The 25,338-nt window shown below is 43.6% G+C and overlaps 1 protein-coding gene across 1 annotated transcript in view; it reads left to right on the top strand.

Moving 5' to 3' along the window:
- LOC120043693 (connector enhancer of kinase suppressor of ras 2-like) overlaps window positions 1-25,338 on the top strand; it is a 74,914-nt gene that overhangs the window by 35,465 nt on the left and 14,111 nt on the right. Inside the window, exons 10-19 of the mRNA XM_038988243.1 lie at window positions 9,105-9,238; window positions 10,791-11,005; window positions 12,135-12,212; window positions 13,027-13,274; window positions 13,683-13,717; window positions 20,684-20,732; window positions 20,843-20,891; window positions 21,085-21,257; window positions 22,601-22,674; window positions 23,235-23,306. Coding sequence (XP_038844171.1) covers window positions 9,105-9,238; window positions 10,791-11,005; window positions 12,135-12,212; window positions 13,027-13,274; window positions 13,683-13,717; window positions 20,684-20,732; window positions 20,843-20,891; window positions 21,085-21,257; window positions 22,601-22,674; window positions 23,235-23,306 — 1,127 coding nt within the window. The remainder of the gene's footprint in view (window positions 1-9,104; window positions 9,239-10,790; window positions 11,006-12,134; window positions 12,213-13,026; window positions 13,275-13,682; window positions 13,718-20,683; window positions 20,733-20,842; window positions 20,892-21,084; window positions 21,258-22,600; window positions 22,675-23,234; window positions 23,307-25,338) is intronic.

The following is a 25,338-nucleotide window of genomic DNA, read 5'->3' as shown; positions in this document are numbered from 1 at the left end:
TAAGTTGCATGGACTAACTCTGTGTCACGCCCTGACCTTAGAGAGCCGTTTTATTTCTCTATTTGGTTAGGTCAGGGTGTGATTTGGGGTGGGTATTCTATGTTGTCTATTTCTTTGTTTTTGGTCGAGTATGGTTCCCAATCAGAGGCAGCTGTCTATCGTTGTCTCTGATTGGGAATCATACTTAGGAAGCCCTTTTTCACACTTTTTGTTGTGGGATCTTGTCTTTTTGTGTTGCAGGGTTTGCACTACTAGCTTTACGTTCGTTGAGTTGTTTATTGTTTTTTGGTGGAACATTTAAAATTAAAGGAAAATGTACGCATACCATGCTGCGCCTTGGTCTCATTCTAATGACGGACGTGACACTCTGAGTGCAATAATAATGTTTAAAATGATTTTTGAGTGACTACCTCATCTCTGTACCCCACACATACGATTATCTGTAAGGTCCCTCAGTCGAGCAGTGAATTTCAAACACAGATTCAACCACAAAGACCAGGGAGGTTTTCCAATGCCTCGCAAAGAAGGGCACGTATTGGTAGATGGGTAAACAAAGCATATTGAATATCCTTTGAGCATGGTAAAGTTGTTAATTACACTTTGGATGGTGTATCAATACACCCAGTCACTACAAAGATACAGGCATCCTTCCTAACTCAGTTGCCGGAGAGGAAGGAATCTGCTCTGGAATTTCACCAGGCCAATGGTGACTTTAAAACAGTTACAGAGTTTAATGGCTGTGATAGGAGAAAACTAAGGATTGATCAGTGGGGATTTTAGCATGTAAATCTTGATGGGGCAAGAAATAAATAAAGTGGGATGCATGCCATTAAAGCCACTACACAACACTAAACAATACATTAATTGCACTATAACGGTGACAAACGGTACCCACAAACTGTTAGGGCCTACATAAAGCTGTCCCGAAAAAGGTCCCAACATTTTACCACTGCTACACCTGGATATCAGCGGAGTCTTGTCTGGCAGCGAAACAGTTAATTCAGCTTCATTTACTACCTTTAAAAAAAACATACAGTAGCTGATATGGCTGACTTGCTTAAACAAATATGGTTTCTAATGACAATTGAGATGTACAAGCTATGGCATAAGAGGATAAGTGGATAAGAGGCCATCTTCAATTTCGATTAAGACATTAATGTGTGAAATAGGACGGACGTAGTCAATAAGACTTTTGAAATGTACAGTGACAGAATTCAGAACATGGGCCATTCTTATAGTGTTCCCCCCGTACACCAAGTCAGATGTAACGGCAGATTTCCTCCTCTTCGTCTGAAGAGGAGATGTAGCAGGGATCGGACCAAAACGCAGCGTGGTAAGTGTCCATGTTTTAATAGAAACAACTGAACATGACACAATACAAAATAACAAAGAGAATCTAACCGAAACCAGTCCCTTGTGGCACAAACACTGACACAGGAAACAAACACCCACAAACCAACAGTGAAAACAGGCTACCTAAATATGGTTCCCAATCAGAGACAATAAATGACAGCTGCCTCTGATTGAGAACCATATCAGGCCAAACTAGAAAACCCCACATAGAAACAGACAACATAGATAATACCCACCCAACTCACGCCCTGACCAACAAAATAAAGACAAAACAAAGTAAATAAGGTCAGAAACGTGACATCAGAACTGTAGGAAAAATAAAGGGGGCATATAAGCAGACAATGAAAGCTCTTACAATATTCAATGATTACATTTCTCTAAAACAGGTTATAGGCTACATGTGCACCACCAAGTCAGAACAGTAGGTGAAATTAAGAGGGGTAAATAGACCAAATTATTAGGGTGAGGCACATGGGCTACTAAATCTTACTACACAACACACACTTAGTATTACTTTCTTAGCTCCAGTATACATATCTCCCTGGCATATTACATCATTTATGCAGCAGCATACAATAGATTTTTGAACTCACCTTGTTGTGCTGTGCTCACTTGAACAGGAAGGTGGCGCGGTTGGTACTTTGTGGGAACATTTTGTGATTAAAGTCTGGCATTCTCTGGATTTATGGTGCTTTCAAAACAACTGGGAACTCTGAAAAAAAACAAGGTCGAATCCAGTCGGAGCTCGTTTATTCCCGACTTCCCAGTTGTCTTGAACTCACTGAAGTCAAGTTTTTGCAGTTCCGAGTTAACAGTTGTTTTGAGCGCGGCACAAATCATGCTTCATTGACAGCATGGCCAATGTTGAATGTTTTTCATTTTAAACTTGGAAAAGAGCTCCTTAATACCAGATTTGGGACCACACATCCACTGTCACTGATTCCTTCTAAACCACTCATTGTTGAATTTGCGATTTCCAACTTGTTGTGACCTTGAGCCTTTTTGGATGGACACTTCTAATGTAACTCTATTGCAGCACCAAAGGGGCTTGAATTTTCAAGGTCTAACCATAGACTTGGCGGTGACATAGTGTCCCCATGAGTGACAGAACACTGAGCCAATTACGGCACAACGCTACGTATTTTCTGCTGGCTTGCCCCACCACCACAGAAAGCACTGAGCTAGGCTGAAACACCTGCATTTTCAGCTGCCTTACTCAAGTAAACAAAAAAGAGAACATGTTTGCATGCGGCTTTATTAACTCAATGATATATATATATTTTTTAACATTGTTTGCAAACTGATATGTGACATGTATTAATGCCAAAACAACATGCAAAACATGTGGGGCTCAAAACAGGTGGTACTGCCCCACCTGCCCTGAATGACGGGTCGCCACTGGGATGGATCAAAAACATTGTCGTTACTTCACAATCCTAACCTAATTGACAGAGTGAAAAGAAGAAAGCGTGCACACATTACAAATATTCCAAAACATGCATCCTGTTTGCAACAAGGAACTAAATTACAAGTGCAAAAAATGTATGAAAGAACTTAACGTTATGTCCTGAATACAAAGCATTATGTTTGGGGCAAATCCAAAACAACATATCACTGAGTACCACTCTTCATATTTTCAAGCATGGTGGTGGCTGTATCATGTTATGGGTATGCTTGTCATTGGACTAGGGAGTTTTTTGAGATAAAAAGAAATGCAATAGAGCTAAGCACAGGCAAAATCCTAGAGGAAAACCTGGTTCAGTCTGCTTTCCAGTAGAGGCCAAATATACACTGGAGTTGCTTACCAAGACGACATTGAATGTTCCTGAGTGGCCTAGTTACAGTTTTGACTTAAATCGACTTGGAAATCTTGAAAATACTTTATAATGGCTGTCTAGCAATGAACTTAAGAGAGTTTGAAGTATTTTTTTAAGCAGAATGTGCAAATATTGTACAATCCAGATGTGCAAAGCTCTTAGAGATTTAACCAGAAAGACTCCCAGCTGTAATCATTGCCAAAGGTGATTCTAACATGTATTGACTCAGGGGTGTCAATCTGTATTTCATTTTCAATAGATTTGCAGAAAATCTAAAAACATGTTTTCACTTTGTCATTTTGGGGTATTGTGTGTAGATGGGTGAGAAAAAATATAAAATGTATCCACTTTGAATTTAGGCTGTAACACAACAAAATGTGGAATAAGCCAAGAGGTATGAATACTTTCCGAAGGCACTGAAAGTATAGCATTTTTGATTTGGCTCATTTTTCAATATATTGTTGAACATAATATACTTTATGGGCATATCAAAGTTCCAGAGTAGAATCTTTGCTACTTTTAGAGTTATGATCCGATTTGTAAGCATTAGTTTCAAGTTCCTTGGTGTCCACATCACCAACAAACTATCATGGTCCAAGCACACTAAGACAGTTGTGAAGAGGGCACGACAACACCTTTTCCCCCTCAGGAGACTGAAAAGATTACGTATGGGTCCCCAGATCCTCAAAAAGTTATACAGCTGCATCATCGAGAGCATCCTGACCGGTTGCATTACCGCTTGTTATGGTAACTGCTCAGCATCTGACCGTAAGGCGCTACAAAGGGTAGTGAGTACGGCCCAGTACATCACTGGGGCTAAGCTTCCTGCCATCCAGGACCTATATACTAGGCGGTGTCAGAGGAAAGCCCAAAAAATCATCAAAGACTTCAGTTACCCAAGTCATAGTCTGTTTTCTCTGCTACCGCATGGCAAGTGGTACTGGACAGCCAAGTCTAGGACCAAAAGGCTCCTTAACAGTTTGTACCCCCAAGCCATAAGACTGCTGAACAATTACCAAATGGCCACCGGATTATTTATATTGACACCCCCCCCATTAGTTTTTTACACTGCTGCTACTCGCTGTTTATTATCTATGCATCGTCACTTTACCCCTACCTACATGTACAAATTACCTCGACTAACCTGTACAACCACACATTTACTCGGTACCGGTACTCCCTATATATAGCCTCGTTACTGTTATTTAATTGTGTTACTTTTTATTATTTTTTTTACTTTAGTTTATTTGGTAAATATTTTCTTAACTCTTTCTTGAACTGCACTGTTGGTTAAGGGCTTGTAAGTAAGCATTTCACAGTAAGGTCTACATATGCTGTATTCGGGTCGCATGTGATAAATAAAGTTTGATTTGATCTGTGATGTCAAGCTCCAAATAAGGGCATATACGTCACAGAGTTTGCCCCAGGAGAGCGCACATGCACAGGTGTTACCCATCTCCGCGGTTTTTACCCATCTCCGCTGTTGTTGCAGTCAGCCACATAACATAATTATATAAAATATTTGCAATTATTTTGGGTGGGAAAGTTCCTTACTCAAAAAATAGCTCATTTGGCTGTATGCTTTCAATAAAACAAAGAATTTGTCCACAATTCAAGGTTTTCTCAATCACTCTTTGACTGATAATTGAGCAGAGCTAGCAGTGCACAAAGACACATCACGAGTCACGTGACCCATTTTTTCAGCTTTCTAGTTCTAGACTGCAGGGAAAGAGAGGAGGAGAAGACAAACTCCACCTAATGTATGGAATCACTTGGGATTGTTTTTATTTTAGGTAAACTTTCCCTTTAAGTGGGTTAAAATCTTCCTGGAGAGTGTGTATGGAGGGACATGTCTTTATTCATATAAAAATTCAGATTTATTGAATTCTCCATGTGGTCTATATTAAAAGGCACTTCAATTGAACATAACAGGCTTTTAAAATTCAATATTGGTGCACAATTGCTACTTAAAATATCAAAGGAAGCAAAAGGCACTCATTTTGTGGAACGACCCAGCATCTACAGATGAAATATTATGTATTCTTCAATTAATCCAACTTCAATTAATTATTTCTCAATTATTCTTTAAGAAATAATCCTTCCTCCAAAGGACCTATCTATGGATAACATTTCTGGAAATTCCCACAATTCATGGTCCTTTTTTGTTCTAGTTTCGTGAGGAATCAGGCGTTGTTGGCAGTCTTACAGGTAACACAAACAAATACACACAAAGGTTACCAATCAGTCACAAACACTGTTTGGTTAATGAAGCACCTCAGAGTTAAATGACAGCATGCCGGGTGGCTGTAGGAGCCATTGACATATGGTACGAACACTGTTAGGGTGACTTTGTCTCCCAGGACTGTTTATGATGGATGTTTCAGTCAGAAAGAGTCAAACCACGACAGCTCAACACGGCTTGGAGAAAGGGTAGGCATGTTCTATTATTAAATCAACTCTTTACGAATCATATGATGACAGAGAAGCATATGGAAAATCCAGGTAGTAGAGGACAAATATAATGTGAGATGAATTTGAAATGAGTCTTCAGTAAACTCCTATCAAGCACTCAGTGTTTCCCATGGTGAATAAGTCAATGAAGAGTGAACCTAGCCATCTGTTCATCCAGTATACAGCAGTGGTTCCCAAACTGTGGGGCATGAGGGGTCGGAACTCAGTCTGGCTTTCAACTTACTCTTGAAAGTTGTAGTAGTAGAATGCACAAGGTACAATTTCGAAATTGGGTAGGTCATCATCAGTTTTCCTCTTGTCATGTCATTCATTGCATACCTTAGAGATCTATTTATAACTTGTCAGAAATGTCCAGGTCAACTAACCCATGTCAGCTAATGTTTTTTAGCTAGATTTTTTAGCACATAGAACTTGTTCTAATGTTTTAGTCACTCAAATATTTGAGTCAAGATTCCAATTGGCTCATTCATCCCCCCTCCTCTCCCCTGTAACTATTCCCCAGGTTGTTGCTGTAAATGAGAATGTGTTCTCAGTCAACTTACTTGGTTAAATAAGGGTTAAAATAACAATTTAAATGAAAATATCACACAAATACATATTAGACATGGCAAAATGTATAGAACTGCAAGATTTTCTCCACCAACAAGAGGGGTGTGAACAATGCTTGTGCCCATAGAAATAGAAATAGACATGGCGCACACATGCAGGAGGGGCGCGGGATGTTCCCCAATGCTGGAAGGGGGGCCTGAATGAAAAAGTTTGAGAACCCCTAATATACAGGAGAACCCTCAGCTGCCGTGGTCAGACTCATAGGACACAGACATAGTGGGAGGACTACCAGCTTTAATCATTATTTTGTACGGTAGTGTCTTTTTATCTCTTGTTTTGTTTCTTGCCCCGTTCCTAACCCACTGCTTCATATTGAATTATTTTTGTTTTATCTTGCTTTGGTCTGAGAGACATGAACAATCTAACAGTTGGGGTATTTTCTTTTGACACACATTTAGGCCATATTTTTTACTTTTCTTGTAGTAATGTATTAATAATGAAGAAGAACATAAAATGGATTCTATTTTGATTTTCTTGTAGAATGGTATTTATTATTAATTACAGAAGTCCCGTAGAAGGAGTGAGCTCTAGATGTTCTGAAGCCTCCATTTTATAGGCTTAGTCATAAAGATTTGTCATTTAACTTTTAAAATCTATTATCTTTTATTGTGGCATAACTTTTCATCTAATTGTCAAACAATCACTTCAAAGGGCTCCTTTACTAGGCTACCCGTGCATGTTAATTCACTCGCAACATACAAAAGTATGTGGACACACATTGAAATTAGTGGATTGAATATTTCAGCCACACCCGTTGCTGACATGTATATAAAATCGAGCACACAGCCATGCAATTTCAATAGACAAACATTGTCAGTAAAATGGCCTTTACTGAAGAGCTCATTGACTTTCAACCTGGCACTGTCATAGGATGCCACCTTTCCAACAAGTCAGTTCATCAAATTTCTGCCCTGCTATAGCTGCCCCGGTCCACAGTGCTGTTATTGTGAAGTGGAAACGTCTAGGAGCAACAACGTCTCAGCTGCAAAGTGGTAGGCCACACAAGCTCACAGAACGGAACCGCCGAGTGCTGAAGTGCGTAGTGCATAAAAATCATCTGTCCTCGGTTGCCACACTCACTACCAGTGGTGGAAAAAGTATCCAATTGTCATAAAACTAAAGATACTTTAATAGAAAATGACTCAAGTAAAAGTGAAAGTCACCCAGCAAAATACTACTTGAGTAAAAGTCTAAAAGTAATTGGTTTTAAATATACTTAAGTATCAAAAGTAAATGTAATTGCTAAAATATACTAAAGTATCAAAAGTAAAAGTTGAAATCATTTCACATTCTTTATATTAAGCAAAGCAGACGGCACCATTTTCTTGTATTTTTTTATTTGTAGATAGACGGGCACACTCGTCTAACACGTTTTTGTTTAGTGAGTCCACCAGATCAGAGGCAGTAGGAATGACTAGGGATGTTCTCTTGATAAGTGTGTGAATTGGATCATTTTCCTGTCATGCTAAGCATTTGAAATATAACAAGTACTTTTTGGTGTCAGGGAAAATGTATGGAGTAAAAAGTACATTAGTTTCTTATTAAGGAATGTAGGGTAAGGAATTTGGTGTTAAGCTCGCCAGGCCTAATCACCCAACATCAGTGCCCGACCTCACTAATGCTTGTGGCTGAATGGAAGCAAGTCCCCACAGCAATGTTCCAACATCTAGTAAAAGTTGTCAAAAATATAAATAGTAAAGAGATAGCTCAAAAAACTACTTAAGTAGTATTTTAAAGTACTTTTACTTCAGTAATTTACACCACTGCTCACTACCAAGTTTCAAACTGCCTCTGAAAGCAGCTGGTGTAACAGCCTACAGTTTTCTTGACATTTTGTTTAAATTATTGCGATAAGTTGATGTTTTACCGGTACAGCGTGGGGCCAAGCTTCCTGCCATCCAGGACCTATAAACTAGGTGATGTTAGAGGAAGATCCCCAAAAATTGTCAAAGACTCAGTCACCCAGGTTATAGACTGTTCTCTCTGCTACCGCACGGCAAGGGGTACCGGAGCGTCAAGTCTAGGACCCAAAGGCTCCTTAACAGCTTCTACCCCGAAGCCATAAGACTGCTGAACAATTAATCAAATTGTTCAGCAGTTGTATTTTTTTAAACTTTAGTTTATTTAGTAAATATTATATTTATTGAACTGCATTGTTGGTTAAGGGCTTGTAACTAAGAATTTCACAGTAAGTTCTACACCTGTTGTATTCAGCGCATGTGACAAATGAAATTTGATTTGATTCATCTTAGAAGTAGACTCGAAAGAGGAAAAGGAAAATATATGAAAATGTAGTTGTTCACATCGGAAGCTGATGGTCACAGGACCTTTATCAATCAGATGTTGTTGGTCAAAGGGTTTAGTCATCACAGTAGGTTACACTTCATAGTGCATCTCCTGGGGAGAGATGGCTCATGCTCACCACACTTGACACATCTTGACATTAATGATGTATAGTCGTTATCACAGAATCCCTTGTTGCTAGGGGTCTTGTTGCTATCCCCTCCATAGTTTCCAACAGACCTCTCTCAAGAATTTCTTGGTTGCTATGGACGAGATCGCTGTTGCTAATACGAGCCACTTCACATCCTCTCCTTGTCTCAATAACTTCATTCAACAAAGCATCCTATCCTTTTCACTAGCATAGTGTTTATTATGTGCCACTGTGTTAAGTGAACTGTGTGACATTGCACCACAATCCTCTATTAGCTCAAACATGGAGTATGCTATTCTATAGGATTTTACTCATGAATCTTGACATGAATGCCATGAATGAAAAATTAGTACATTTAGGAAATTGTCTCATACTACTACAGTCCTGCTGTCTACATGACTCCACCCTTGTCCCTACAGCCCATCCCCACCAGTCCCAACAGTGACTCCAACACCCCGCCCAACAGCATGGGGACCATGGGGATGTCCTCTACACTGGACAGTGGCCATGACGTCTTCATCTTGTCCCCAGTCTCTGGCCTTTATGGACACAGGTGAGCCTAGAAAACCCCATACATACAGTTGAAGTCAGAAGTTTACATACACTTAAGTTGGAGTCATTAAAACTCATTTTTCAACCACTCCACAAATTTCTTGTTAACAAACTATAGTTTTGGCAAGTCGGTTAGGACATCTACTTTGTGCATGACACAAGTAACGTTTCCAACAATTGTTTACAGACAGATTATTTCACTTATAATTCACTGTATCACAATGTCAGTGGGTCCGAAGTTTACATACACTCTAAGATGACTGTGCCTTTAAAACAGCTTTGGAAAATTCCAGAAAATTATGTCATGGCTTTAGAAGCTTCTGATAGGCTAATTGACATCATTTGAGTCAATTGGAGATGTACCTGTGGATGCATTTCAAGGCCTACCTTCAATCTCAGTGCCTCTGCTTGACATCATGGGAAAATCAAAAGAAATCAGCCAAGACCTCAGAAAAAAAATTGTAGACCTCTACAAGTCTGGTTCATCCTTGGGAGCAATTTCCAAATGCCTGACGGTACCACGTTCATCTGTACAAACAATAGTACACAAGTATAAACACCATGGGACCACGCAGCCGTCATACCGCTTAGGAAGGAGACGCGTTCTGTCTCCTAGAGATGAACGTACTTTGGTACGAAAAGTGCAAATCAATTCCAGAACAACAGCAAAGGACCTTGTGAAGATGCTGGAGGAAACGGGTACAAAAGTATCTATATCCACAGTAAAACGAGTCCTATATTGACATACCCTGAAAGGCCGCTCAGCAAGGAAGAAGCCACTGCTCCAAAACAGCCAGAAAAAAGCCAGGCTATGGTTTGTAACTGCACATGGGGACAAAGATCGTACTTTTTGGAGAAATGTCCTCTGGTCTGACGAAACAAAAATATAACTGTTTGGCCATAATGACCATCGTTATGTTTGGAGGAAAAAGGGGGAGGCTTGCAAGCCGAAGAACACCATCCCAACCGTGAAGCATGGGGGTGGCAGCATCATGTTGTGGGGGTGCTTTGCTACAGGAGGGACTGGTGCACTTCACAAAATAGATGGCATCATGAGGCAGGAAAATTATGTGGATATATTGAAGCAACATCTCAAGACATCAGTCAGGAAGTTAAAGCTTGGTCGTAAATGGGTCTTCCAAATGGACAATGACCCCAAGCATATTTCCAAAGTTGTGGCAAAATGGCTTAAGGAAACTTGTGGAAGGCTACCCGAAACGTTTGACCCAAATTAAACAATTTAAAGGCAATGCTACCAAATACTAATTGAGTGTAAACTTCTGGGAATGTGATGAAAGAAATAAAAGCTGAAATAAATCACTCTACTATTATTCTGACATTTCACATTAAAATAAAGTGGTGATCTTAACTGACCTAAGACAGGGAATTTTTACTAGGATTAAATGTTAGGAATTGTGAAAAACTGAGTTTAAATGTATTTGGCTGAGGTGTATGTAAACTTCCGACTTCAACTGTACAGCTAATGTTCACTTCATTGTTTAGTCCTTTAGCACCTGACTGATCTTCTCCATAACCATACCTGTCAATCACAGAGACGAGATAGGTATCATGTCCTGCGATGACATCAACAAGTACAGTCTGGAGAAGATGGGTATGAAAGGCTCGGAGTCTCCCAGCTTCTACCTGGACCATGATGGGGGCAAGTACTTCACATTGGTGGAGGAGGACTGTCTGGCCCTGGGGCAGGAGTATGAGACCAGGGGCCGCTCCACAGGGGTCAGGCGGAGGGACAGGACACCCACCCATGGTGAGTTACCCAGCCCAGATATGTAGCACTACCTACCAACCAGCCTTTTCAATCTGGGCGGTAGTTTAATGTTAGAGGAGCATTGAAGGGTGGAATGCCAGGCGAGGTGGGTAACTCCCCTCTCCTGCCTTCATTTAAGCGCATTATCATACAGTGTACCCAGCTGTGAATGGCACGTGGAGAATGTACAGTAAAGCCCCATGGCAATTGCTATGCATAGAAGAGATTATTATTATGCACCCCAGCGTATTTATGTTTCACATAAACCTCTCCCTTTTACAGTCCAGCCCCACCCCCACAGTCAGACATCCCCTTCCCCTGTCATTGCCCCTTCATCATCAGCAGCACTGCAGCTGTAGGATGGCCAGCAGCACGATGAATATTCTACATGCCACCTCTGTCTGCACTTCACATAATGAGCTCATTCACATTACTGCACGGGATGACTCCGGAATCTTTAGTGAGTGACACACTGTCTGCCAACACTGAGACAAGGAAAGGAGGTCTTTGAAAGCCGTTGATAATGTACAGTATTCTATCCGTCCATCTGACAGAGAGATGGCGATGCATTGTTTCAGCCCCCTCCTGGCTGTTGAGGATCTGTTGAGGCTCTGTTGAGGCTCAGTTTGTTGTGTATTGTACAGTGTGTAGTGGTGAAGGGATAAATCCCTTTGGCTCTGCCAGACGGAGTGTTTTTCATGTTAACAGCCTGCCAGGGAAGTGAGGGTGGATTGCTTCCAAGCTCATAATGGCTCCAGGCAGGGTACGCTCCGCTCATCCCAGTCTGTGGAGGCACCATGTGCCATGACATGGCTCCATCACAGTCTCTCATGCTCACACATTCACACACGTGCAACAAGCCTACCGTTTTCCCTTCACTCTAAAGATGACTTAGTTTCAACTGGATTCCCATGCTATAACCTACTTCTCTTATACCCCTTACTGCCATGCCTGCACTTTAACCTCTGTCATGCAGACATCCACCCACGCACAGCCACTCCTCTCTCACCATCTCTCTTTACAACCCTCTCCTATCCCTCTCAGTGAGACAGCCCCCCCGTCTTCCCTCAACTCCTAGCTCTCTCTCCACTCACACCTTAGCTGACATGCTACTTGGACTTCTTTCCAGGTGACCTCAGGCCAGTTTCCATGCCAACGGATTACAACTGGATGGCAGAGACAAAGGAGCCAAATATGTACAAGAGAGGTAGCAGAGGTGGGTCCTTCAGTTCAGATAGTCTCCCCAGTCCCCCCCTTAAATGCTTTGACTTTGAGAAGGAAATAGCTTTGGCTTCACTGTGTCTGCAAAGTACAGACGCCTAATGAGGACCAATCACCGTCCCCACTTTCAACAACACATAACTAATCGCCTGCTTCTTTCATTAATTTCACTGGAACTGCCACACATACACTGGTTTCTTTTGACATTACCACTGAATCTTGACAGAAACATGATTGCGCATTTAGAACTCTTTTCAAACTGCACTGTATAAAGATGAAGCTATCACATTTTTAAAAAGGAGATTCAATCAACTAAATATAGGCATTAATTAAGTTGAAAACCTAATCTTTGTTTTGCACGTGGCTGATTTCAGTGTTGTTTAGCTTCGTGAGACTATGTACAGCAGTTATGTTGAGCGGGCTGTAGTGATAGCATCTCACTCCCATGACTTGTGTTATAAATAGCGAGTGCAAAAACATATCTGCCTCCCTCTGCTCTGAAACCACACACTGTTGGGGCTTGCCCTCACTGATAGGAGGTCACGTAACAGAGGTTGGTTTCTGTGGAAACATGCTGGTCTGTGAGAATGGGAAACATTACCTCAGGACTGCTCTCACTTTGACTTTCTTTTCCATTCCAAATGTTGTTTCACTAAACCGTTGGTAAGAGGTTGTTTTGCCATCAAGCATTTAATGTGATAGGCACTCTGGGCCTCCTAATGAACATATAATTACCTCTCTAGGCTTCCAAATGACACAACTTTGCTCCCCTCTTTCCCTCCCTCCCTGACCTCTGCTAGACTCAGACAACTCCCTGCTACGTTACCTGAATGACGATAAGATCCTAGTAATCCAGGAGGAGCCGGACGTGTCCAGGGAATGCAAGCGGGACACTGGGCGGCGTACCCGCAAGAAGAGTCACAACCCCAGCAGCCCCAGCTATCCCATCAGCCCATCCCTGCTGGCCCCGCCTGTCAGACTGGACTCAGGACCGCCAGAAGGCCTGCCCTTCTCACTGCTTGAGAGCAACACTGTGCCAATGTACCATGTGAGTCAGCACAGCTACTATTTATTTTTTATCAATCTGCACCAGTTCAAGAAGGATATTATAGCTTAACACTCAGACATAGTGGCATAATGGTCTGACAATACAGATTCAAACCTATTTGTGTCACAGAGCAGTGCCATTTTTCTGTGGTTTAAGCTTTTTTGAGGTCACAATCAAAATTAAATAAAAGGTGAGTCAGAAGAGTGCCACCCATACCACCTCTATTTCCACAACCCCAGACACCCCATGGTTTCTGCCTGGGCCCAGGGACTCTACCTTCCCCTGATCTACTGATCTGCCTGCCTGGTCACAACAGGAAACAAAAGCCATGCTCTGAGATAACAGTGCGCTGTGATCTCTCTCTCTCTCTTTCTGTGATGCGCTAATCTGCTCTTTACCTTTCCACAGAGAGCTGGAGACACACTGAGAGCTGACACTGACAGGTGAGTGAGCATTACTTCTCCATGGGGATCAACGGGACAGGCCAACTCAATGGCCAGAGAATATTGCCATGGTTTTGTGAGGAACATGGATTTATTTGCTGATTCAGAAATTGATGTGTGGGAGTTTTTTTGCTTAAGCTATGGAGGCAAGTTGTGCTACTTTGAAATTGATTGGTATAATTTCCTCTGAAGTAAATTGAGAGTTTTTCATAAATGATCAAAATGTAATTGATAGATAATTTATCTTGTGAATGCTTTGTATTAGTTACCTATTTCTGCTTCTTGTGAGTGAAGTAAATTTCCGTCATCCTGCATACCATCATTTAAATTATTCTAGTAGAGAGGACTTTTTACCTTCAGTGTGTTGTTACAATGTATTAACTTATAGATGCAGTCTGGGACCTCACGCACTTACAAATTCCTAACATATTGTACGAATTGGAATTAGTAACATATCATACGAATTGCTTAAAATTGCAGGACGAAACATATCATACGAAACGGATGATGTACTACATAATTGTGTAACATTTTTGGGGACCAGTTACGGCTCATGAGCACTACTTGCAAAACTACTGGCTGAAATTATACAAAAGCTATGGAGCATCTCTTTAATTGAATTGGCCAATAGGCCTCAAGAGAAGGAGATTTTAACATAAATCATGAGGGTTGCCAAGCAGAACATATTTCCTCTACCTTTCATTGACCTAAATCTTATTTCCTGTTTCTATTTAAAAAAACACTGTGCTTTGTTTCAATTTATGCTACAATCCTACCCAATTCAACACCTTACCCATAGTCAGTGTTCAGTGGGTGCTCCAACCATGTAGGTTTAAAATGGGGGTCTGGCAGTAGAGAATTCCTCTCAGCCATTGTTACAGTGATGAGTGCTAATAAGGTCATCATAGATAGCCAGCATGAGTAGCACATTCCCTGAGTGGTTCATGTTGCGTCGTGCTGAGTTCTACTGAGACACAGAGACTGGCTGAACCTGATTTCCTGCCACCTGCTCTGTGGTTTAGGTTGCTTCTTTCACTTGCTGGAGGCAATACATTATTTTTAGAAATGTATCACGCTTTAGATCATTCTCATTGGTAGAATGGATGCACCAGCACTCCGTTTTACACAGAGTTTCTGGATAGGTGAAGGCCTCACTCAGTGTTAGAGTAATTATGTTAAAACCAAGGTGTCAGTATAATGGAAAGCTGCTGTGTGTTTCACATACTGTCAATAGTCTAGGTGATGTGGATAAGGCGTAGTCAGGCGCAGGACACAGATGAGTAATAATCGTACCTTTACTCAATAAACAATCTTCCATCAAGGAGAACAAAATTTCAGAGCACATAAACGAGACAACAATAAACACGCTCAAAACCATGATGGAACCAGAGGGTTAAATAGGGAATAAATTATAACGTAATGGAAACCAGGTGTGTACAATCAAGACCAAACAAAAGGAAAAAGAAATGTAGATCGGTGGAGACTAGAAAGCCGGTGACATCGACCACCGAACGCAGCCTGAATAAGAAGAGGCACCAACTTCGGCGGAAGTCATGACAGTACCACCCCCCCCCCCCCCCTTGACGCGCGGCTTCATCGTACCCCTCCCACTCCACAAGGTACTGAAGGCCCCTCGCCCGATGCCTTGAGTCCATGATGGCTCGCACAGTATACGCCGGGGCCCCCTCGGAGGAACCTCCCGCACCTCAGACTGCTGGAGCGGACCAGCCACCACCGGCCTGAGGAGAGACACATGGAACGAGTGGTCAATACGGTAATCAGGGGGGAGCTGTAACCTATAACAAACCTCGTTCAGTCTCCTCAGGACTTTAAATGGCCCCATAAACTGCAGACCCAGCTTCCGGCAGGGCAGGTGAAGGGGTAGGTTTCGGGTCGGGAGCCAGACCCGGTCCCCCGGTGCCTCACTGTGGTGGCGGTCGGCGCTCGCCTTCTGCCGCCTGATGGCCCGTTGCAGACGCACATGGGCAGCGACCCATGTTTCCTCCGAGCGCCGAAACCATTCGTCCACCGCAGGTGCTTCGATCTGGCTCTGATGCCACGGTGCCAGAACCGGCTGATAACCTAGTACACACTGGAAAGGAGATAGGTTAGTGGCGGAGGGAGTTTTAGGCCATCTCTGCCCAGGGGACAAAAGCCGACCACTCCCCCGGCCGGTCCTGGCAATAGGACCGCAGAAACCTACCCACATCCTGGTTAACTCTCTCCACCTGCCCGTTACTCTCGGGGTGAAAACCTGAGGTGAGGCTAACCGAGACCCCCAGGCATTCCATAAACGCCCTCCAGAACCTAGACGTGAACTGGGGACCCCGATCAGAAACTATATCCTCAGGCACCCCGTAGTGCCGGAAGACGTGGGTGAACAGGGCCTCCGCAGTCTGTAGAGCCGTACGGAGACCGGGCAAAGGAAGGAGACGGCAGGACTTAGAAAACCTATCCACAACGACCAGGATCGTGGTGTTTCCCTTTGACGGAGGAAGATCCGTCACGAAATCCACCGATAGATCCGTCACGAAATCCAACGACCACGGCCGTTGTGGAACGGGTAGGGGTTTAATTTCCCTCTGGGCAGGTGTCTAGGTGCCTTGCACTGAGCGCACACCGAGCAGGAGGAAACATAAACCCTCACGTCCTTAGCTAAAGTGGGCCACCAGTACTTCCACCTAAGACAGCGCACTGTCCGACCGATGCCAGGATGACCAGAGGAGGACGTGTGGGCCCAACAGATCAAACGATCGCGGACATCAGACGGAACGTACAGAAGCCCAACTGGACACTGGGTGGGAGTGGGCTCTGTACGTAACGCCCGCTCGATGTCCGCGTCCACCTCCCATACCACCGGTGCCACCAGGCAAGAAGGACAGTGCGTCTGCCTTAGCGTTCTGGGAACCTGGTCTGTAGGAAAGGGTGAAAAACATGGCCCACCTTGCCTGGCGAGGGGTCAGTCTCCTCGCCGCCCGGATGTACTCCAGATTGCGGTGGTCAGTCCAAATGAGGAAAGGGTGTTTAGCCCCCTCAAGTCAATGCCTCCTCGCCTTCAGAGCCTTGACAACAGCCAACAGCTCCCGATCCCCCACATCATAGTTTTGCTCCGCAGGGCTGAGCTTCTTCGAAAAGAAAGCACAGGGGCAGAGCTTTGGTGGTGTACCCGAGCGCTGAGACAGCACAGCTCCTATCCCAGCCTTGGACGCGTCCACCTCTACTATAAATGCCAAAGAGGGATCAGGGTGAGCCAGCACGGGAGCCGAGATAAACAGAGCCTTCAGGTGACAAAAAGCCCTGTCCGCCCCAGCTGACCACTGCAGTCACACCGGTTCCCCCTTAGCAAGGTGGTGATGGGAGCCGCTACCTGACCAAAGCCCCGGATAAACCTCCGGTAGTAGTTGGCAAACCCTAAGAACCGCTGCACCTCCTTTCCCGTGGTTGGAGTCGGCCAATTACGCACGGCTGAAATGCGGTCATTTTCCATCTCCACCCCTGTCGAGGACAGGCGGTACCCTAGGAAGGAGATGGACTGCTGGAAGAACAGACATTTCTCAGCCTTGACGTACAGGTCATGCTCCAACAGTCGACCAAGCACCTTGCGCACCAGGGACACATGCTCGGCGCGTGTAGCGGAGTATATTAGAATGTCATCTATATACACCACTACACCCTGCCCGTGCAGGTCCCTGAAAATCTTGTCTACAAAGGATTGGAAGACTGATGGAGCATTCATCAACCTGTACGGCATGACGAGGTACTCATAGTCCTCAGAGGTGGTACTAAATGCCGTCTTCCACTCATCCCCCTCCCGGATACGCACCAGGTTGTAAGCGCTCCTGAGATCCAATTTTGTGAAGAAGTGCGCCCGTGCAATGACTCTGTCACACTGGCGATGAGAGGCAGCGGGTAACTGTATTTCACCGTGATCTGTTTTATACCTCGATAGTCAATACACGGGCGTAAACCTCCATCCTTCTTCTTCACATAAAAGAAACTCGAGGAGGCAGGTGAAGTGGAAGGCCGAATGTGTCCCTGTCCCAGAGATTCGGAGACATATGTTTCCATAGCCGCCGTCTCCTCCTGTGACAGAGGATACACGTGACTCCTGGGAAGTGCTGCGTCTACCAGGAGATTTATTGCATAATCCCCCTGTCGATGAGGTGGTAGTTGAGCCGCCTTCTTCTTACAGAAGGCGAGAGCCAAATCGGCATATTCAGGGGGGATGTGCATGGTGGAGACCTGGTTTGGACTCTCCACCGTAGTTGCACCTATGGAAACACCTACACACCTCCCTGAGCACTGACGTGACCATCCCTTAAGAGCCCCCTGTTCCCACTAAATAGTGGGGTCATGATAGGCCAACCAGGGAAGCCCCAACACCACAGGGAAAGCAGGAGACTCGATCAGAAAGAGACTAATTCTCTCCTCATGACCCTCCTGCGTTATCATACGTAGTGGAGCTGTGACCTCCCTAATCAGCCCCGACCCTAAAGGACGACTATCTAAAGGCATGAACAGGGAAGGGCACATCAACAGGAACAATAGGAATCCCTAATCTAAGTGCAAATGAACGGTCAATAAAGTTCCCAGCTGCGCCTGAATCTACTTGCGCCTTATGCTGGGAATGCGGGGAAACCTCAGGAAATTTTATACATACACACATGTGCGCAACAGGGAGCTCTGGGTGAGTCGGGTGCCTACTCACCTGGGATGATCCACCAGTGCCCTGCCTGCTGCCTCGACTCCCTGGGGAACCTCCCCAGCACCGACCAGCAGTGTGCCCTCTGCGGCCACAGGTGGTGCAGGGAATGGCCCCTCCTCCGGTCCCCCTCATAGCAGCCCCTCCTAGCTCCATCGGATCGGAGGTGCTGGGGGATGGAACTGACGGACCCCGATCCTTACGTCCGCGGGAGGCCAACAGGTTATCCAGCCGGATGGATAGGTCCACCAGCTGGTCAAAGGTAAGGGTGGTGTCCCTGCCGGCTAGCTCCCTATAAACGTCCTCGCGTAGACTACACCTGTAGTGGTCGATCAGGGCCCACTCATTCCATCCCACGCCGGCGGCCAGAGTTCGAAAGTCCAGAGCGAAGTCTTGTGTGCTCCTCATCAAATCAAATGTATTTATATAGCCCTTCTTACATCAGCTGATATCTCAAAGTGCTGTACAGAAACCCAGCCTAAAACCCCAAACAGCAAGCAATGCAGGTGTAGAAGCACGGTGGCTAGGAAAAACTCCCTAGAAAGGCCAAAACCTAGGAAGAAACCTAGAGAGGAACCAGGCTATGAGGAGTGGCCAGTCCTCTTCTGGCTGTGCCGGCTGGAGATTATAACAGAACATGGCCAAGATGTTCAAATGTTCATAAATGACCAGCATGGTCAAATAATAATAATCACAGTAGTTGTCGAGGGTGCAGCAAGTCAGCACCTCAGGAGTAAATGTCAGTTGGCTTTTCATAGCCGATCATTAAGAGTATCTCTACCGCTCCTGCTGTCTCTAGAGAGTTGAAAACAGCAGGTCTGGGACAGGTAGCACGTCCGGTGAACAGGTCAGGGTTCCATAGCCGCAGGCAGAACAGTTTAAACAGGAGCAGCAGCACGGTCATCCCCTGTCTGAGATGATACAAGCGTTCCCCTGCCGCTCTCCCTTCAGGTGGATGATTGAAAACATCCCGGAAGTGGCGGGTGAAATCCTCATAGTTGTCCAACGTCGGTCCTTCCCTTCCCCAAATGGCGTTGGCCCATTCAAGTGCTTTACCAGTCAGACAGGAGATGAGGGCATTCACACTATCGCGTCCCGAAGGAGTCGAGTGAATAGTTGCCAGGTAGAGCTCCAGCTGGAGTAGGAACCCCTGGCACCCGGCAGCCGTTCCATCATATACCCTCGGGAGCGCGAGTCGAATCCCACTGGATCCAGGTGAAGGAGGGGTGGACAGCGGTGTGGGTTGTTGTGGGAGCTGGGGTGATGATGAGGTTGCTGGAAAACCCCCATCTCTCCCATCGCTCCATGGTTTGCAGCACGCGATCCATGGCTGTGCAACATAGTCGCATGCTGCTGGACGCGCTCCTCCACAGGTAGAGGAGGGCTGTGTGCACCTGCTGACTCCATTAGAGGTGCGTGTTTCTGTCAATAGTCTAGGTGATGTGGATAAGGCGGAGTCAGGCACAGGACACAGAGATGATGAGTAATAATCGTACCTTTACTCAATAAACAATCTTCCATCAAGGAGAACAAAATTCCAGAGCACATAAACGAGACAACTTGACAACAATAAACACGCTCAAAACCATGATGGAACCAGAGGGTTAAATAGGGAATAAATTATAACGTAATGAAAACCAGGTGTGTACAATCAAGACCAAACAAAAGGAAAAAGAAATGTAGATCGGTGGAGACTAGAAAGCCGGTGACGTCGACCGCCGCCTGAACAAGGAGAGGCACCAACTTTGGCGGAATTCGTGACACATACAGTCCACTGCATGCTACACATACTTGCTTTACCTAATACACTGACATCCAGTAGAAAATCTACATCTAGTATATCACAAAAGTAAGTAGTGAAACTTAGATTGAGAATGATATGTGATGTCCATTTCTTCAGTCATTGTCCATGTTCCAGTACCATGCATGGTACCATCTGTCAGTAGAGCCATGTCCAGATGGGAATTCAGGCCAGCCCTGGGGAGGATAAAGATGCTGAAATGGGGACTAAGTTCTTTGGGATGAATTCTAGCATGAGATACACTCAAACAAATCAATGTTTCATGTATGTAACTCATGCACTCATGTCAATGGAATATATGCTTTAGTATTTTACTCACATAGATATCAAGTTATAATTCTACCCTTTATTTATGAATAGTATCCTTACATTGATAGCAGTACAGGATCAGCTTATCCCCAGATAAAGAGGGTTAGCCTCCATTTTGTTGCATGCTTACTCACCTGATCTTCCCTTTCCGCAGGTATGCTAGTTTTGGCATCGAGAGACAAGGAGGCTCATCCATGAGGAAGGTAAAGCAAATTATATGAAACAGTTAATACTACTGTTACTCCCCTAATATGAGTACTGTACTTTAGACACCTCTTCTAATCAAACCCTCTCTTCTTTCCTCTCCTTGCAGTCATTTCACTATGCGTCTTTAAGGACTAAGACCAAAAAGAGAACCAAAGGTAAGACATGAGGGATAAACCCATTCACTGTGAGGTTTCTTTTGGTGAACCTTTGTCAATAGTTTTCTTTTATATTAGGATTTGTGATGGGGTTGGAATGATGTTAGTATTAAGGATACAGTATCATCCAAGGAATGTTTAGTGTGTCCATGTGTCTCTAAGAATTTCCTGGGATATCCTGCTCTCCACCCAGGTTCTCTGACTAGCGCTAGCCGCAGGCGTATCTCCTGTAAGGACCTGGGCCATGGGGACTGTGAGGGCTGGCTGTGGAAGAAGAAGGATGCCAAGGGCTACTTCACCCAGAAGTGGAAGAAGTACTGGTTCATCCTCAAGGACTCCTCGCTCTACTGGTACACCAACCAGAATGTAAGCTGCTCTCTGACAGTACAATACAGCTGTCAAACATTACTTTATTTTCTCTTATCCACAACAGGCTTGCTGTTTACCAACACGATCTGCAGATTTGTCAGATATAGCAACACTACAGGCCATATTCCAGATACTGAACCATTTACAGTGCCTTCAGAAAATATTCATACCCCTTGACTTATTCCACATTTTGATGTGTTACAGCCTGAATTCAAAATGGATGTTTCCTTACCCATTTACACACAATACCCCAAAATGACAAAGTGAAAACATGATTTTAGAAATGTTAGCAAATTGATTGAAAATGAAATACATAAATATCTAATTTACATAAGTAGTCAACAACCCTTGAGTCAATATATGTGAAAATCACCTTTGGCAGCGATTACAGCTGTGAGTCTTTCTGGGCAAGTCTCTAAGAGCTTTGCACACCTGGATTGTACAATATTTGCACATTATTATTTTTTAAATTCTTCAAGCTCTGTCAAGTTGGTTGTTGATCATTGCTAGACAGCCATTTTCAAGTCTTGCCAAAGATTTTCAAGACGATTTAAGTCAAAACCCTAACTATGCCACTCAGGAACATTCAATGTCGTCTTGGTATGCAACTCCAGTGTATATTTGGCCTTGTGCTTAATGTTATTGTCCTGCTCTCTGGCTCTGGCTCGCTGTATGGCCTTATTTGTCCCACTATTGTTTGTGGAGATATGCTCTGATGAAGGTCGACTGACCGAAAGCTCAGCTATATTAAAATAAATTGGCATATGACTGGTAGTGTGCAGAGATTTCTTTCCTGTTTCTCCAGTTTTGCCTTTTGCCTCCAGCACCTGCTCAAATGTAATTGAATTTGTGTTTGAAATTCATTGCTTGACTGATCGACCTTACAGATAATTGTGTGTGGAGTACAGAGATTAAAAAATCATGTTAAACACTATTATTGCACACAGAGTGAGTCCATGTGACTTATTAAGCACATTTCTACTCCTGAACTTATTTAGGCTTGCCATAACAAAAGGGTTGAATACTTATTGACTCAACATTTCAGCTTTTAATTTATTTGTTAACATTTCTAAAAACATAATCCCACTTTGACATTATGGTTATTGTGTGTACACCAGTGACACAAAATCTCAATTTAATCCATAATAAATTCAGGATGTAACACAACAAAATGTGGGAAATGTCAAGGGGTGTGATAACTTTCTGAAGGCACTGTATGTTGAAGTGACATGTAGTGTACAGCATATTCCAGTATGTCTGGTATACTTAATGAGGTGTGCCATCTCTACAGGCATATGGCAATGCATTGCTTCTTATTTCCCTTACCTCTCCTTTCCTAGGACGAGAAGGCTGAAGGTTTCATCAGCCTACCTGAGTTCCGAATAGATCGAGCGATTGAATGCAGAAGGAAACAGTGAGTGTTTTTGGGATTCATGTTTTATTTTGTCTCTCAAACTTTTAGTGAATCTGGGGATTTAAACGAAAACACACAAGCCTAAATGAAACACAGAAACAAGCACATCATACATTATTGCCAGCACGAGTGCTTATGTTTGGCTTCAAAGGGACAACACATAAACAGAGAATGCTGTTGCGTGGCATGACTATTTTATTTTCATAATAATAGCTTTAAATAGCTGTGGCACAAAGTAGTAGAAGTAATAGGTGTATGTTTCCACCTGAGAAGCTGATTGGGTCACATAGGGATCAGAGAGGGGTCAACTGGCTAGGTGTGGCGTGTGCCAGCCAGCCAGGCCTCATGTCCACTATTACAGAGACTACAGCGGTGATAAGCACATCGCATATACAGTACACTTATTTGGCCATTACCAAATGCTCTGAAGCTCGTATTGTACCACGTGGTCTGGATCTAAGGCTAATGGAATGGAATTATGCAAAATTGAGATGTTTAAGCGTTAGATGAACTACAACATTACACAGACTAAATGGATCTTTTTTCTGCTTCCGTTACAGTGCCTTCAAAGCCTGCCATCCCAAAATCAAGAGTTTCTTCTTTGCCACAGACTGTTTGGAGGAGATGAACAGGTAAGACCAGTGCTATGATGGTAGGGTTAGTTAGTGTGCTTATTTCATAAAATGATCTATTGGTTGCAACAGAATGTACAGTAGGTGAACAGCTTATTTTCTAAGGCGTATTATCTGTTTCAGAGCATTCACAGCTGGAGCTGTGACATTGTTCTCCGTTCATTCTCAAACAGGAGGAATATGAAAATATAGATATCTGTAGTTGTGTTCCACTGAAATGTTATTTTTCTTTGCTTTCTACTGAGATGAAAAAGAGCAGGAAGTATCTTGTTTCAAGGAACCCTCTGGGTCATCAGCTACTGCTTTGTTCATCAGAAACAGTTTCATCTTTCCCTTGTGTTATGATTGATTCACTTGTTATCATCTCTGGCTCTTTGCTTTGCAATTATGTGGCAGTGTTGATCACAAATTCCCTTTATTGATTGAGTAGCACTAACAAAAGAAAGGATGTGAGAGGATTCAGAGATTGCATATCATGCCATCGATATACATTATTTTCTTCAATGCAGACTGTTAAAGGTCCAATGCAGCTGTTTTTATGTCAATATCAAATCATTTCTGGGTAACAATTAAGTACCTTAAAATGGTCAAAAATAAACAAAAAGAGAGAATAGCAATTTCTCAAGCAAGAATTTTGCTAGGATTGTCGGGGAGTGGCAAGGGGAAAACTGAAACCTAGCTGTTATTGGCAGAGGGGTTTAGAAACTTTTCAAACAGCTCTTACACTAAAAGGGCATTATCATCATTTTCATAATTTCACAGTATTATTCCAACCTTAACCTTTTAGCCCGAAGTCCAGCGTGTTATCGACTGTGCCCCAAAAGCATGCTCGATCGACAGAGTCGATATCCTCGCTTATAAACCCAGGATCGTTACACAACTCCCTCCTTTCGAAGAGCGCATCCTCGCGCTAGCTTGCGACTCAACGTCTTATAGGAACGCGCTCACTGGCCAAGCACACACACGTTCGTGGATGCAAGGTCCGATCACTTCTGACACCAATGTAATGAAACAAGCACCAGCGCGCTATTGACTGTGCCCCAAAAGCATGCTCGAGCGGCAGAGTCGATATTCACGCTTATAAACCCAGGGTTGTTACAATATATATAAAACACAGACAAATATAGTTATTTACTGGACTGGGTCTTTAATTATGAATTTTCTTAAGAAATATAGACTATAGTGCAACATACAGGGCCGTTAAAGGGGCCTGACCCGCCCTACCGTACCTTCTTGCCCGTCAAAATAAAATATTTAAATATTGACCGAGACATGCGCCGACAGAAAGACGCATCAATCTCAGTTAAAGCATCCGAGCGAGTGAAACAGCACCCCTCTGTCTCAGTATGGGTAGACCATGTATCTGATGCTGTCTGGACCAAAAGAATATGGCATGTCATACGATTTCTGGCCAGACAGCATCAGATACATGGTCTACCAATACTGAGACATAATGGCTACATATAGAGGGGTGCTGTTTTGCTTGCTCGGGTGCTTTCTACAGTGATATAGTTTCAGCAGAGGAAGAAGCAAAGCGAGAGGGCTCTCTTGACAAAATCTGTCCAGTATAAATAAGACCAATGCGTTTCTATGGGAATAATATGCAGACCTAAACTTGTCGCCTGCCTTCCCGCCTTTGGGACAAAGACTCCCAATGTTAGGGCCGAGACATGAGCATCTCGTCATTATATGCAGATCTCTAGTTTCAGCCTCTTGTGAATTAGAAAGGAAAGATGGCGGGTGCACAGTTATGGAGCCAGATAGCTGCCAAAAGGTTGAATGTATGTATCGTTAGGATCGTAAGAAAATCCATACGTAAATTGTTAGGATCGTAAGAAAAGCCATGCGTGAAACATGAAACGAACTGTTAAATTTGATCTGTAAACGTACAAACCCAATGTTACGACTATGAATGAACATTTACACGTTCAATTCTTACTATGTCTCCCTTAACTCGGTTACAGATCTTTTTTATACGTACAAACTTTTGTCAGGAATGTGGCATCTGTAAAGGACATGAACTGAATGTAGC

This window comes from Salvelinus namaycush, chromosome 3 (genome assembly GCF_016432855.1).
Source record: "Salvelinus namaycush isolate Seneca chromosome 3, SaNama_1.0, whole genome shotgun sequence".
NCBI classification, from domain to species: domain Eukaryota; kingdom Metazoa; phylum Chordata; class Actinopteri; order Salmoniformes; family Salmonidae; genus Salvelinus; species Salvelinus namaycush.
This window is presented reverse-complemented; position numbering and strand designations above follow the sequence as displayed.